The sequence below is a fragment of the Amblyraja radiata genome, chromosome 4 (genome assembly GCF_010909765.2).
Source record: "Amblyraja radiata isolate CabotCenter1 chromosome 4, sAmbRad1.1.pri, whole genome shotgun sequence".
NCBI classification, from domain to species: domain Eukaryota; kingdom Metazoa; phylum Chordata; class Chondrichthyes; order Rajiformes; family Rajidae; genus Amblyraja; species Amblyraja radiata.
This window is the reverse complement of record NC_045959.1, coordinates 81,891,481-81,908,057: the sequence shown is the minus strand read 5'-3', so window position 1 is coordinate 81,908,057 and position 16,577 is coordinate 81,891,481. Positions and strand designations below refer to the sequence as shown.

At 44.7% G+C, this 16,577-nt stretch overlaps 1 protein-coding gene across 1 annotated transcript in view; it reads right to left on the bottom strand.

Moving 5' to 3' along the window:
* Positions 1 to 10,947: 10,947 nt before the first annotated feature.
* The window catches only part of LOC116972335 (acetyl-coenzyme A synthetase, cytoplasmic-like), a 64,335-nt gene continuing 58,705 nt past the window's right edge, over positions 10,948 to 16,577 (bottom strand). Inside the window, exons 17-18 of the mRNA XM_033019840.1 lie at positions 11,912 to 11,986; positions 10,948 to 11,815 (exon numbers count right to left, since the gene is read on the bottom strand). Coding sequence (XP_032875731.1) covers positions 11,688 to 11,815; positions 11,912 to 11,986 — 203 coding nt within the window. The 3' untranslated portion in view covers positions 10,948 to 11,687. The remainder of the gene's footprint in view (positions 11,816 to 11,911; positions 11,987 to 16,577) is intronic.

Below are 16,577 nucleotides of genomic sequence, written 5' to 3'. Positions count from 1 at the left end.
CACAAGTAAAGGAACTCCACTCACTGACCGGGTTTTTCAGAAAGCGCTCATCTCTGTTCAGGTAGCTCGGCACTTTTTGATCTTTCCATACGTGGTAAATAAAAGATAGAAGTATACTAAGTTATGGGAAGCCATAGATCGGATAGACAGTCAGAACCTTTTTCCAAGGGTGGAAATGTCAACGTCTAGAGGGCTTAGCTTTGAGCTGAATAGGGTAAAATTTAAAGGAGTTGTGCTGGGAACGTTTTTTACACGGAGTGCCGTGGATGCCTGTAATGCGCTGCCAGTGATGGCAGGAGGCAGATACGATAGTGGCATTTAGGAAGCTTTTAGATAGGCACAAGCCTTTTAGATCGGCACACGAATATGCAGAGAATTGAGGAATATGGATTCTGTGCAGCCAGATGAGATTAGTTTATCTTGGCATCATGTTCAACACAGACAGTCGACTATAGGGCCTGTTCCTGTGCTGTATCGTTCTACCTTCTATATGCAGGTTGCAATCATAGAGCTCTTCAAAATTTCCTTTGGTGAGCACTTTCACCAAAACTTCCTTGAAGAGGGTCCTTGTTAAAATGAACTATTATATATCAATGACCTTTCTTTCACCTTCACATTTTCCCTTGACCGTGTGGGTTCTCTCTGGGTGCTCTGGTTTCCTCCCACATTCCAAAGCCGTACAGGTCTGTAGGTTAATTGGCTTTGGTAAATATTGTAAATTGTCCCTAGTGTGTAGGATAGTGTAAGTGTGCGGGGATCGCTGGTCGGTGCGGACTCGGTGGGCCAATGGGCCTGTTTCCGCGTTGTATCTCGTTGTATCTCTGAATTGAAAAACTAAACCAAAAACAGTAAGATCAATAGTGCTCCAGTTGTCTTTTACCTAATCCAAAATCTGCAAAGGTTTGTACGTTGCCGAGGTTCCCCTCCGATAGGTGTAGATGTTTTTGCCTTTTTGCTATTTGCAACAGTGGTTGTGATCAAATGACTTAGTGTCATATGTCACTTTTGCAGTATAAGTCCTGATATTCCTATGTTGTGGGGCTAGTGGAAAAGATTTGTATAGGAAGGAACTACAGATGCTGGTTTAAACCGAAGATAGACAAAAAAAAGCTGGAGTAACTCAGTGGGTCAGACAGCATCTGTGGAGAAAAGGAATAGGTGATGTTTTACATCGAGACCCTTCTTCAGACTGCAGTTCTGAGACAAGATGACTTGCTCTTTCTTTCAGTATGCAGCCTGAAATACCATTTGGGTGTAGAAACACTGTCCTGCAGATGGTGGTAATACCAAAGATACAAAGTGCTGGAGTGACTCCGCGGATCAGGCAACACATCCAGAGGAAAGGGATAGGCAACATTTCGAGTCAGGACTCTTCTTCAGAATGACATCATTTTTGTGTTGTTCCTCACTACCATTTGTTTTTTCATGTATAGTCCGGCAAGTCCTGCTACACTAGACTATACACTGGAAGATTATAACATCAGCAACACATTAAACAGACAAAGGAGCCTATTTGTCCACTCTATTTGTCCACACACTGATTGCTACCATTGATTAGGATGTACAGAAACCTGAAGTCCCACACCACCAAGTTGAGGAAGAGCTACTTTATCTTCACCACTGTAACCTTACCTCGACAACAGAATGCTATTGTTCACCACCAGGATGGAAACAGGCCCTTTGGCCCAACTTGCCCATGTCAACCAAGGTGCCCCATCTACACTTGTCCCATTTGCCTGCATTTGGCCCATATCCCTCCAAACCTATCCTATCCACGTACCTGCCCAAATGTCTTTTAAGAAATTGTTATAGTACCTGCCTCAACTACCTCCTTTGGCAGCTTGTTCCATATACTCACCACCCTCATTGGTGACCTTAGGACTACCTTTAATCGGACTTTACTGCACTTTATCTTGCAGTAAACATTATTCCCTTTATCATGTATCTGTACACTGTGGATGGCTCGATTGTAATCATATATAGTCATATATATAGCACACGACAAAAGCTTTTCACTGTACATCGGTACACTTCACAATAAACTAAATTAAATGAAACTCTGTGTGAAATAGTTGTCCCTTGGGTTCCTATTAAATCTTTCCACTCTCACCGTAACCTATGACCCCTAGCTCTTGACTAGTTTTACAGCACTTGCATTAAATTTATTGTTTGCCAATTACAGTATGTTTTGAAACTAATCTTTTGTTTTTCGCACAGTATTCTTTCTTTTAGAAGTTTAATGTGCAATTTATGCATAATTTGTATAGTGTTGGCGAATCAACTGATGCTCAGATCATGTATGTTAGAATACATATAAATTCACTATTTTTCTAACTTATTCAGTGAAAACACTGACTTATTTATTTGAACCACATTATCTTCTTTGATATGAAGCATTCCATCCATAGACATTCAACATGTGGGAATATTAGTAGAAGGACAAATTGTTGCTAATAATTCTGTCTCAAGGTCTTCATGTACAATGTTATCAGTTATGAGAGCCAGTTCTGTTGCTTGCTTGCTTTAACAAGGTACCTTGTGTGTTAAAATTATTGTGAAGAAAGAAAGACATAGAGCATGGGAACAGGCCCTTCAGCCCAACTCGTCCAGGCCATCCAAAATGCCCAATCCAAGTTAGTTCCATTTGATAGTCATAGTCATTATGGGCATCAGGTTTCCCTTTGACATTTTCCACACTCATTATCACATCTATCCAGCCTTATTTTCGGAATGAATAAATGTAAAGTTAATATGAATTTTAGAAATGGTACTAGATTCCATAATAGTCTTCACATTGAGAACAGCCCAACCTTCTAACATGTTTGAAACACAGTGTTAAACAATGTCATAACAGCGAAAAATATGAAAGGCTACGTTTTAGACTGTGCGAGAGTTGGGTGAGGGGTTTTCTGTATCCCATCAGGAAGGTGAGGAAAATTATAAGGAATTTTAATTGCAAGAACAATTAGTTTTAATTCAATATTTATATTTAGAATGGATAATGAAAGGAACCTGGGTCTCTTTCATTGTAAGGCACTGTAAATCAGCAACTATACCGCTGTGCCACTGTGGCACCATAGTTGATAAATGTACCTAGTGGTGTGCTGCTGCCAGTCCATTTCTGTTTCTCTGTTACATGAAAATATAAAGGGCAGGAACATACTCAGTCCTTTGTGCCCAGTTTTCTAATGAGTTAGTTGATCTCAGTTGAGACCAATGGCATTGATATGACTTAGGAATAGGAGAAGGTTCTTCGAAACCTCGACCCATGGTGGGGATTTCGCATTTGAGGCTATTGATGATGGCTGTTTTCAATAGCCTCAGATACAAAGTCTCCACCACAAGATTACATTATTGCCTTAGAATCAGAAGTAACAGAAATTAACTGGGGAAAAAACAAATCTTCATCTTCAAACATTTAATTATGATTCTTTATTAAGTCAAAACATCATAAGATTAATTTCCATTGAACAGAAATGAAGATACAAATTAATAGACAAATTTGTACAGCAAAGCAGTGATCACTTCAAAGTGCAGGTATTAGTTGTTTAGTAGCTAGTAGTTTAGTTTATTGTCACATGTACTGAGGAACAGTGAGAAGCTTTTTTATTGCGTACTAACCAGTCAGCGGAAAGACTATACATGATTAAATGTGCAAACTACCAATAACAAAAGCAAATCAATCTTCTGGTTTAGGTATAATGAGGCAGGCTCACTCACACACCACAATACCATGTCTTAATGTCACAAGGAAAATGTCATTGGCATGGATGCAAATGGCCTGAAGAAAATAAAGAAAGAGACACTAGGGCCTCAATGAGATCTGCTCTGAGTAAAGTTTAGAGTCACAGATCACAGATTCATTTGGCTAAATGACCTCCTCCCGTGATTTTATTTGACAATTCTGTTCTAAGCCCATGCCTCGCATTGTAGGGGAGCAAGGCTTCATTATGTTATGGTAAAAACAGTTGTTTTCAGTATGTCTATTCAAGTTAAGCTGTTTCATTAAACCAAACGTCACAACATCAAGGATCATTTCAAAACACTCAGAGAAAGCTTCTCCTTATAGAGAGACATTAGAAAGAATAAGTGAGAACTCAAATATTTATTTTCACAATTAATACGTTTACTATAAAAGAATAATCAATAAAATAAGTTTACAATGTATGATGTATAGGTGCGAGTTTGGAAAGTATTTAAGATCAAAGTTAAATACTTTGATCTTAAAAGAACACTCAGATACAGGAGGAAACTAACAAGCTTCCTTATTCCAGGAAGCCACCTTGAGTCTCCCCCAGCGCATGCGTCCCCTCGCACAAGACATAACATATGCTAATTATATTCCATACATCACACTGCTGCCCCTTTAACTTGGAGGCAGGTAACACCATTTACTATTACATTAAATATAATTGATTAACACACTGTTGCAAAATTATATTATTACAGTCATCTTACATTACATCCTCATAACTGTAATAATCGTATCTAAACCTAACACTAATAATTTTTCATTCCACTCATCTTCCTTAAACCACATACATTACCCCTTGCTTTATGAGTTATCATTTTCTGTTCCTTTATGTCTAAGTTGCGCACTCTTTCTAATCACTAGTTCTACCTGTATCTCTGCCTCTTCCCTTTTTAAATATCCTAATCTAATTTTCAGATTTCTTCCTGTTCCTGATATTCTACTAAAGTTAACATTTCCTTCTCTGCTCCATTTGCTTTGTTTTCCTCTGTTTCTGTTCATTTGTAGGTGGGATCTGACACATGACTGCAGGTATTCGTTTTCTAGCAGTTTCCTCTGTTAAACAATTTCCTGGCGTTGCGTATTTATCTGCGCTTGTTGTTTAAAGGAGATTCTGCAATGCATGACCATTTGTCCATTGCTCAGTGAAGGAAGCTCCATGCTGGACTTTAGTGAAGTGTCCTAATCGCAATCGGTCCTGCATACTTTTGTCTCGACTGACAAGCCTCTCTTCTTTAGACTTTTCTATTAACAGCTTCTTGCTCATCGTCACACAATTATTTAACCATTCTTTGTATCGTTTAAGCCTTTTCTGTTCATCTATTTGTCTTCTTAAATCACCTTTCTGGTTATTCATCAAGAAGTAGGATCTATATTGTCTTTGCAATACAACAGTGGCTTTGATTTGCGCTCTGTATATTTTTCTTACTACATAAGCGCAGTAGTGAGACTGCAGTACAACTGTTGTATATTTCAGTTTGAAGAAGTCTTTCCTATATTGTTTAAGCCTTTTGTATCATTTTAGCCTTTTCTGTTGTGCATCTATTTGTCTCCTTAGGTCTTTCCTTTACCAACTCATACGGAGTACTGACTGCACTTTTACAGTAGCCCTCTTTTGCTTAACCCACTGCCTAACCACCATACCCTTGTAGGCAGCCTGAATGGCAATAGTTGCATCCCTCATTGACTGATATTGCACAAACTGGGAATGCCCAATTTTGCATGCTTTGCACCATCTCTGGATCGAAATGACTGCTTGTCGCATAACTCTGTAGCGTACCCTTGATCGGTAACCATGGTATGCAGCTTGCAAAGTGACTACAGCTGCCTTTTGCATCAAGAATTTTTTTCTTGTAATGCACATTATTATGAATGACTTAATATGGCCTTGATTTTCTCAACCAATTCTCTGGCTTTAATCCCGCGGTAGAAGGCCTGAATACAAACCACTGCTTTTCTCAAACTATTATAATGTCTCACGTGGACATCTCTTATCTGGCAAGCTCTGTATCGTTGCTGTACCACAATGGCAGACCAGCGTAGTTTCTTGAAATACTGAAGCTGTTTATGCATCTGATAATAAGTCCGTATGACCTTGGCAGATTTGTGTTTGCACCGCAATTGCTTTCGAACAAGCATTCCTCGGTAGGCAGCCTGAAGCAGTACAACGCTTCTGCGTACCTTCATGTAAGTTTTGCGATCACTTTCCATTTGAAGGTGTACCCTATAATGGGTTTGTACTATTATAGCTGCTAATCTCATTGCCCTGTATGGACGGTATACTCTGTGCCTTCTAAATACGGCTTATATTACCGTTGCTGCCTTCTGTTTGTTCCGGCTCTCTCTCCGTACCTTCATACCCCTGAATGCAGCTTGAATAGTTAGGGTTGCCCTCTGGATGGCAATGTCCCTTTACATTTGACTCTTGTCCCTTTGCCTTTGACCTTTGGCCTTTTGCACTTGACCTTCGTCACTTGGCACTTAACCTTTGTCACTTTGTCCTTGACTTTTGTCCTTTGAGGGACTCCCTGCCCTCTTTAGTTCAGGCTCCTTGCCTATGGATACCCTTGGAGGGTTTGGCGAGAAATGGGCCATTAGTGCCTCCTTACACTCCTCGTACATTTTATCTGTGGGCTTTGCTGGCTGCAGTAACGTACGTAAGGTCTGATAACCCTCTCTTCCTAAGCCTAATATGAACCATGCTCTCTTCTTCTCCTTTGCAGTGATATCATTGGAAATGTAACAAGCCTCCAAGACTTCGGTCCATTTCTCAAAATTACACCCAGAATCTAACTGGGGCACCTTTCCAACAATTTGAAAAGCCATGTTACCTGTTGCTATTCAAGTGCATTATCTTCTGTTCTCTCACTGTGTTTTCTGCACTGGACTTAATCCTTTTACACACTAAGAAGTGATCCAGTCCACTGTCTATTACTAATTCTTATAATAATAGATTTATACTATAAACCAACATTTCATGTTAATAGCCAACTAGAACATTTTAAACCATATTCCCGCTATGCACACAGATTTACTATTAATAACAGTGACCAATGCATTACATTCAAACTGTCCCGCTTTTACTTTGAAGAAATAGTGAATAATGGGTTAACATTCAACAGGGCTTTTATTGTGAAGGATTTCACTGGTCCAGCTTCTCGACCGGTCCGCTTCTCTCGCGGCCGGCTTTCTCCCTCGACCGGGCTTTCGTCAGTGGCTTCACCGGACCTGTCCGTGGCCTACCCAGTACAAGGCCCTCACTCGATGTCGGTGGCGGCTCCTGGGCCTGGCTGTGGGCTACACAGCCCTGGAAAACGTCCGAAGTCGGTGGCGGTCACCAGACCTGTCCGTGGCCGACACGGTACACGGCCCTGGAACTCACCCGAAGTCGGTGGCGGCCTCTTCTGACACTTTTCCGTGGCTGCACGGCCATGGAAAACATTCCAGGTAAGTTGACACCGTCGTTGTCCTGCTGGTTAGGCTTCCAACTTTCGGCTGCGTTCTTCGGTGACACTTACTTACTGCCCCACTTGTTTTCCTTGCTTCCTGTTCTGACCTTAATTTTAATTGGAGCCAATTCACAACCATTTGGCGCCAAATCTTTTTGCTTGGTGCCGTTCCACTTTGTTTCCAAACACAACCTCTTCTTTTTAACTTTTTTTTTTTTGACAGCCCTGCTTCTTTCCTTTTCTGTTCTTTTATCCTTGTCGTGTTGTTGTGTGTTCTGGCATAACAATTCACCTAAAACTTAGCTGTACAAAGAATATTCAGCTTGAGGAATTTGAGAAACTCCGTCTAAAATGTGTAACAATCCGAAAGACGACATCTTGCCACATAGACACAACATAGAGATAGCCTGACAAACTCGCCGACTTGTACAGCTGATGTTTTAAACTACAGTACCCTGCATAGAAGGATCTGCAGGCCTCTCATGTCCAGCTCACAAACAACTGCGACTCAACTCTGTATCTACTGTTAAAACTGTTAAACAAACCTGCGTGTTGCAAAACAGTCCTGCACTATATTTAAAGGATGAGTTCACAAACTCTATCCCATCCTCATCGCCATTTGTTGTGTATTTGGGTGCTTGGAACTGACTTAAAAGAACACTCAGATACAGGAGTAAACTAACAAGCTTCTTTATTCCAGGATGGCACCTTGAGTCTCTCCCAGCGCATGCGTCCCCTCGCACAAGACATAACATATGCTAATTATATTACATACATCACAAAAGTCAACTCCAATGGAGAGATTTAAAATTTTAAATCAACAATCGTGTTTAATCGAATAAGTCTTATTGCTGTTCTCTGAAAAATGATTTGACAATTAGTTATTTATTAATCTATATTACTAAAAGTCTGATCTTGACCGCTTTTGGCCCACTGTGCTGCGATTTCCGCGAGAACGCCGCCACCTAAGGCCGTCATTTTTGGCCACCTCGATCAGAGCCCACGTCTGCCTTCCTGGACCAGAGTATTTTTCCCATCGATGAAAAATCAGAGAGAAATTAATGTTTTTAAAAAATTCACCATTCTCTCTGCTGCCCCTGCTGGAGGGAGGGGGAGGGACTATAAAACCAGGAAGTGGTGTGCCTCAATCAGTCTCTGCAAGATGGAGGTCACTCTGAGCTCTGAATGACACTGAACAAATGTCTACACAACTGTGAGTACCCTTAATGTGGTTTGAAAATGAAAATATGGTTAGTTTGAAGTAAAAAAGCACTGCCTGCAAATGGTTGTTTGGGGGGTTTGGGTTGAAGTAAAAAGGCTCTCTCTCTCTCTCTCTCTCTCTCTCCACCTCTCTCCCTCCCTATCCCTCTCTCTCTCTCTCCCCCTGTCTCTCTCCCCCTGTCTCTCTCCCTTTCTCTCTCTCTCTCTCCCCTCCACTCTCTCCCCACCTCGCTCCTCCCCCCCCCTCCTCTCCCCCCTCTCCTCTTTCCTCCCTCTCCTCTTTCCCCCCTCTCCTCTTTCCCCCCTCTCCTCTGTCCCCCCTCTCCTCTCCTCTCCCTCCTCTCCCCCCCTCTCCTCTCTCCCTTCCCCTCTCCCTTCCCCTCTCCTCTCCCCCCTCTCCTCTCCCCCCCTCTCCTCTCCCCCTCTCTCTCTCTCTCCCCTCTTTTTCTCCCCCTCCTCCCCTCCATCCCCTCCCCCACCATCCATCCCCTAAACCTCCCTCCCCTCCACACACCCTACCCGCTTCCTCCACCTCCCTCCCCTCCGGCTCCCCACCTCTCCCCCTCCCCTCACCTCACCCCCTCTCAGCACACCCTCTCTCTCTCCCTCCTCCTCCCCCCCTCTCTCCCTCCCCCTCTCCCCTCTCTCTCCCCCTCTATCTCCCTCTAATCTCCATTCCCCTCCCCCACCCTCCATCCCTCCCCTAACCCCCTCCCTCCACACCCCCTACCCTCTCCTCACCCTCCCCCTCCCTCCCGCTCCCTGCTCCCCACCTCTCACCCTCACCTCTCTAGCACCCCTCATCTCTCCCCCTACTCTCACCCTCCTCTCTCCTCCCCTCCTCCCCCACCTTTCCCCCCTCACCCACCCTCCCTCTCTCCTCCTCTCCACCCCCTCTCCCTCTTTGCCCCTCTCTCTGTGTCTCTGTCTCTCTCTCTGTCTCTGCCCCTTCTCTCTCTGCCCTCACTCTCTACCCCCCCCCCCCCCCCCCCTCTCTAGATGTGACTGCAAGTTGGGGGCTATGCGTCAGTAGATAGGGTGGTTATGGGGTAAAGGTAGCAAATTAATATTATTAATATAATATCAAGGGGGGTAATTAGCGTGAGTGCGGGGGGGGGGGGATAGTTAGTGTGTGTGACGCTGCATGCCGCCTCCCCCCCCCCACAACCGCACGTTGGGGGAACAGACCCAACGGGTCTGCACTTGGTCTAGTAACTTATAATTCCCATTAAGGTGTTGTCAGTTTTTCTCTATTTGGGTACCTCGTATTCTAGTTATCAATTCATTGTATTATTGATTATTAAATATTAATCTGTGTTATTGCATCCATGTGCCTATTAAGCTGCACAAGTAAGAATTTAATTGTTCTCTTATCAGTACAAACGTTATTAAACACTCTTGATAAAGAAACGTAAGCTACTGTTTTATGAATTTCGCCACGCTCCTATTAACAATATCAATTATTTCAGGCTTTTATTGTTCAACTAATTGCAGCAGAAATTTCAGAGCATGACAAGTACAACTGATATAGAAACAGTAAAACTTCTCAAAGTAAATCACATTATCAAATTAAATTTTACATTGAGCCATATTCAGATAATAGCTAAACCCTGACCAGAGATAAAAACAGAAAATGCTAGAAAAACTCAGACCACAGAGGCAGGTATTGTACAAAATATTAAAGATGAAGAGAGAGAAGTATAGAAGTGGAGAAGTTTAAGAAGGACGTGTAGAAATAAGGAACTGCAGGTGCCGATTTACCCCCCAAAAAGACACAAAATGCTGGAGTAATTCAGCGGGGGTCATGCAGCATTTCTGGAGAACATGGATAGAAGATGTTTTGGGTTGGGACCCTTCTTCAGACAGGGGACAGGAACAAGAACGGATTGTCCGGTCTGAAGACCAAGGCAGGTGAAGGCATAGCTAGGAGCTGTGAAGCGGTTACAGTAGGGAGCAGAAATAGGTGCTCCTTTAGGCACTTGAACAAATATTGGAAGAACACAGAGATTTTGAAGGCTTGTCGTGCTTAGGCGGTTCAGAGGCAGATCGGGATGTGGTCATGGAGGAGTTTGAACACAAATGCATATATTTCTCAAAAGCTTTCAACGTTGTTAAAAGAATTTGACAACAGTAATAATTTATAATGCGTCTCCATTCTTGAATGCAATTGAGCATTCAGTTTGAAATTATGTATCTTAAAATTACAGGTTAACTTTTCCCTAAATTTTCCAACTTCCATGTAACCCCTAGAGTCATGAAAGAGTCAATCGATCTCAGAAATATTGATGTAGGGGCAGCCTGCATTGTTAAGGGCCTGTCCCACTATACGAGTTTACCCAAGAGCTCTCCCGAGTTTAAAAAAAAATCAAACTCGTGGTAAGTACGTAGAATGTACGTAGCGGGTACGTCGGAGCTCGGGACATATCTTAGCAGCTCGTAACGTTAACGGCAGGTACTCGGGAAACGCGGTAAGCTCGTGAAGTTTTTTCAAAATGGTGAAAAATGTCCACGAGAGCCCCGAGTACCTACGAGCGGCTATTACCGTAATTCTCCGAGTTCGAATCAGGGGAAACTTGGGAGAACTCTTGAATTACCTCGTACAGTGGGACAGGCCCTTTAGGCACTTGAACAAATATAATTTTATGATTTTCTGGTTCTCTGTTTTCTCTTACTCGTGACCCGGACTCCTGCTTGGGTTCAACCTGCATATGCCTCAATGTCGTGCTTATCTTTATTGTACAAAGAGAAAAAGGGAGTGTAAGTTCAAACTACTAAATGTAGGAACTGCAGATGCTGGAATCTTGAGCAAAACACAAAGTGCTGGAGTCACTCAGCAGGCCAAGCAGCTTCTGTGGGGGGAGTGGATAGGCGACGATTCGAGTCAGGGCACATCTTTATCCGTCGAAGAGTCCCAACACAAAATGCCACCTATTCATTCCCTCCAGAGATGCTGCCTGACCCACTGAGATACTCCAGCATTTTGTGTTTTGCGAATAAATGTTAATGTTAGGACTCATGAAAGGAAATTCTTCTTCCTGCAAAGACAAGTAATAAGATCCCAGTTCAAGGAGAGTGATCTCCAAACCATGGAATTTCTTGGGTCGTAATCATAAGTTGCAAGACAATATTTACAAAGACGTTTTTGAGTGAGGAAGGGTTTATTCTTAATGTACACAGATAGGTATAACATCTGTATAATGCCCTGATTAAAATAAGGCTCTTCACTTTCCCGTGGGCCTGGGTCTTAGACATGGCTGTACATCACCTCAGGCTGCTGCTTGGCATCTCTGGCTGAAGAGGACATCCACAACCGTCGGGTCGATGAGAGTAGAAATATCTCCCAGTTCCTTCTCATTGCAAGCAATCTGCCGCAGAATGCGTCTCATTATTTTACCTTTGAGAAAGCAATAAGGACTCTGTTTAATTTTATTTTGTTGGTTGGTTTTTACGATTGTTAAGCATTGATTATGCCAAATGGAAGGCGCTTTACCTGAACGGGTTTTGGGAAGGCCAGGTGCATTCTGTATGTAGTCAGGTGTGGCAATCGGTCCAATCTTTTGCCGAACTACAAATGGAAAAGATAACGATTCAATAAATGAAAAAATAATTCAGTAAATTTGCAACTTTTTGCAGTTTTGACCATAATTCTATTATTTTTTAAATAAAACATAGAACATGGAAAAGTACAGCACAGGAATGGGCCCTTTGGCCCACAAAGTCTCTGCCGAACATGGTGCCAAATTAAACAGTGGCACAGTGGTAGAGTCGCTGCCTTACAGCGCCAGAGACCCAGGTTCAATCCTAACTATACGGATTTTGTACATTCTCCCTGTGACCATGTGGGTTTCCATGGGTGCTCTGGTTTCATCCCATATCCCAAAGATGTGCAGGTTTGTAGGTATATTGGCCTCTGTAAACTGTCCCTAGTGAGTAGGATAGAACTAGTGTACAGAGTGATTGTTGGTCGATGCGGATTCGGTGGGCCATTGGGGGCCTGTTTCCATGCTCTATCTCTAAGCTAAACTAATCTCATCTGCCTGCACATGTTCCATATCCCTCCATTCCCTACATATCCATGGACCTATCTAAAAACCTCTTGTATGCCACTAGTTTTCAATTGCGGCAAAGCTGATTTTGATGGAATTTGACAGAACTTTAAAAGGTGATCGAGGAATGCAGGTAAGAGCAAGGCTTTCAAATGTACAAAAGCAAGAGTTCAGCGGCAGCATGTTCCAGTTATAGTGAAGGACAAGGTTGACAGGAGCAGGGAGCCCTGGATAACAAGATATTGACGCTCTCCTATCTCTTGTCATATGGAGGGAGAAATATGGCAAGAAAGACATATCTATATCTATCTATATTACTAAATCTCTGTTCTTGACCGCATTTGGCCTTCTGTGCTGCGATTTCCGAGAGAACGCCGCCACCTACAGCCGTCATTTTTGGCCACCTCGCTCAGAGCCCCCTCCGCCGTATGCGTGCCGAGGATTTTTCCCGTCGATGAAAAATGACAGATATATTAATGTTTTTACAAAATTCCCCATTCTCTCTGCTGCCCCTGCTGGAGGGAGGGGGAGGGACTACAAAACCAGGAAGTGGTGTGCCTCAATCAGTCTCTGCAAGTGGTGTGCCTCAATCAGTCTCTGCAAGTGGTGTGCCTCAATCAGAGCTCTGAATAACACTGAACAAATGTCTCCACAGCTGTGAGTACCCATAATGTGGTTTGAAAATGAAAATATGGTTAGTTTGAGGAAAAAGCATTGCCTGCAAATGGTTGTTTGGGTTGAAGTAAAAAGGCACCCTCTCTCTCTCTCCCCACCTCTCTCTCTCCCTATCCTTCTCTCTTTCTCCCCCCCTGTCTCTCTCCCTTTCTCTCTCTCTCTCTCCCCCCCTTTCCCCATCATCCCCCCTCTCCTCCCTCCTCTCTCCCCCCCCTCCTCTCTCCCCCCTCCCTCTCCTCTCTCCCCCCCCCCCTCCCCCCCTCTCCTCTCTCCCCCCTTCCTCCTCTCCCCCCCTCTCCTCCTCCCCCCCTCTCCTCTCCCCCCCTCTCCTCCCCCCCTCTCCTCTCCCCTCCTCTCTCCCCCCTCCTCTCTCCCCCTCTCCCTCTCCTCTCCCCCCCCCCCCCCTCGTCCTCTCTCCCCCCCTCTCCTCTCTCCCCCCCTCTCCTATCCCCCCCTCTCCTCTCCCCCCTCTCCTCTCCCCCCTCTCCTCTACCCCTCTCCTCTCCTCTCCCCCTCCCCACCTCTTTTTCTCCCTCTCCATCCCCTCCCCCACCATCCCTCCCCTAAACCCCCCTCCTCCACCACCCCTACCCCCTTCCCTCCACCCTCCCTCCCCATCCCTGGCCCCCCACCTCTCTCCCCCCTCCCCTCACCCGCCCTCTCAGCACACCCTCTCTCTCCCCCTCTCCCCCCTCCTCCCCCCTCTCTCCCCCCCCGCTCTCTCTCCCCTCCTCCCCTCCATCCCCTCCCCCACCCTCCCTCCCCTAAACCCCCTCCCCTCCACACCCCCTACCCTCTTCCCTCCACCCTCCCCCCTCCCTCCCTCAGCACCCCCTCTCTCTCCCCCTCACTCTCACCCTCACTCTCTCCTCCCCTCCTCCCCCACCTTTCCCCCCTCACCCACCCTCCCTCTTCTCCTCCACTCCAACCCCCATCCCTCTTGCCCCTCTCTGTGTCTCTGTCTCTCTCTCTGTCTCTGCTCCTTCTCTCTCTGCCCTCACTCTCTAACCCCACCCCCCCCCCCTCCCTCTCTAGATGTGACTGCAAGTTGGGGGCTATGCGTCAGTAGATAGGGTGGTTATGGGGTAAAAAGAGCAAATTAATAATATTAATATAGTATCAAGGGGGGTAATTAGCGTGAGTGCGGGGGGGGGGGGGATAGTTAGTGTGTGTGATGGTGCATGCCGCCTCCCCCCCCACAACCACACGTTGGGGGTTCAGACCCAACGGGTCTGCACTTGGTCTAGTATATTACTAAAACTCAGATCTTGACCGCTTTTGGCCCACTGTGCTGCGATTTCCGACAGAACGCCGCAACTTACAGCCGTCATTTTTGGCCACCTCGCTCAGAGCCCTCCTCCCCCTTACGGGTGTGGAGGATTTTTCCCATCGATTACAAATCAGGGATATATTAATGTTTTAAAAAAATTCACCATTCTCTATGCTGCCCCTGCTGGAGGGAGGGGGAGGGACAATAAAACCAGGAAGTGGTGTGCCTCACTCAGTCTCTGCAATATGGATGAAGCCAAGGGTCACGTCTCTGTGAGCTCTGAATAACACGGAACAAATGTCTACACAACTGTGAGTACCCTTAATGTGGTTTGAAAATGAAAATATGGTTTGTTTGAAGTAAAAAGACTGCCTGTCTTTTGGTTGTTTGAGTGCTTTGGCTTGAAGTTGAAAAGCACTACTTACTGCAAATGATGGCTTGGGAGCTTTGGTTTAAAGTTGAAACGCACTACTTACTGCAAATGGTGGCTTGGGTGTTTTGCTTGAAGTTGACAAGGCACTGAACTGCAAATGGGTGGCTTGGGGTTGCTTTGCTTGAAATTGAAAGGCACTACTTACTGCAAAATGGTGGCTTGGGATGCTTTGGCTTGAAGTTGAAAGGCACCTGTTTACTGCAACTGGTTGCGGGTGCTTTGGCTTGACGTGAAAGGAATACTTACTGCAAATGGTGGCATGAGGTTGAAAAGGCACTACTTACTGCAAAAAAATGGTGGCTTGGGGTGCTTTGGCTTGATGGTTGAAAGGCACTACTTACGGAATGGTGGCTTGGGTGCTTTGCTTGAAGTTGAAAAGGGCACTACTTACTGCAAAGTGGCGTGGGTGCATTGGCTTGAATTTGAAAGGCACTACTTACTGCAAAGTGCATATTAACCATTCTCTTGCTGCCCTTGCTGGAGGTAGGGGGTGGGACTATAAACCAAGAAGTGGTGTGCCTCAACAGTCTCTGCAGTATGGATGAAGCCAAGGGTCACGTCTCTCTGAGCTCTGAATAACACTGAACAAATGTCTACACAACTGTGAGTACCCTTAATGTGGTTTGAAAATGAAAATATGGTTTGTTTGAAGTAAAAAGGCACTGCCTGCAAATTGTTGTTTGGGTGCTTTGGCTTGAAGTTGAAAGGCACTACTTACTGCAAATGGTGGCTTGGGAGCTTTGGTTTAAAGTTGAAAGGCACTACTTACTGCACATGGTGGCTTGGGTGCTTTGGCTTGAAGTTGAAAGGCACTACTTACTGCAAATGGTGGCTTGGGTGCTTTGGCTTGAAGTTGAAAGGCACTACTTACTGCAAATGGTGGCTCGGGTGCTTTGGCTTGAAGTTGAAAGGCACTACTTACTGCAAATGATGGCTCGGGTGCTTTGGCTTGAAGTTGAAAGGCACTACTTACTGCAAATGGTGGCTTGGGTGCTTTGGCTTGAAGTTGAAAGGCACTACTTACTGCAAATGGTGGCTCGGGTGCTTTGGCTTGAAGTTGAAAAGCACTACTTACTGCAAATGGTGGCTTGGGTGCTTTGGCTTGAAGTTGAAAGTCACTACTTACTGCATATGTTGGCATGAAGTTGAAAGGCACTACTTACTGCAAATGGTGGCTTGGGTGCTTTGGCTTGAAGTTGAAAGGCACTACTTACTGCAAATGGTGGCTTGGGTGTTTTGATTGAAGTTGAAAGGCACTACTTATTGCACATGGTGGCTTGGGCGCTTTGGCTTGAAGTTGAAAGGCACTATTTACTGTAAATGATGGCTTGGGTGCTTTGGCTTGAAGTTGAAAGGCACTACTTACTGCAAATGGTGGCTTGGGTGATTTGGCTTGAAGTTGAAAGGCACTACTTACTGCAAATGGTGGGATGAAGTTGAAAGGCACTACTTACTGCAAATGGTGGCTTGGGTGCTTTGGCGAAGTTGAAAGGCACTGCTTACTGCAAATGGTGGCATGAAGTTGAAAGGCACTACTTACTGCAAATGGTGGAGGGTGATTTGGCTTGAAGTTGAAAGGCACTACTTACTGCAAATGGTGGCTTGGGTGCTTTGGCTTAAAGTTGAAAGTCAGTACTTAATGCAAATGGTGGCTTGGGTGCTTTGTCTTGAAGTTGAAAGGCACTACTTACTGTAAATGGTGGCTTGGGTGCTTTGGCTTGAAGTTGAAAGG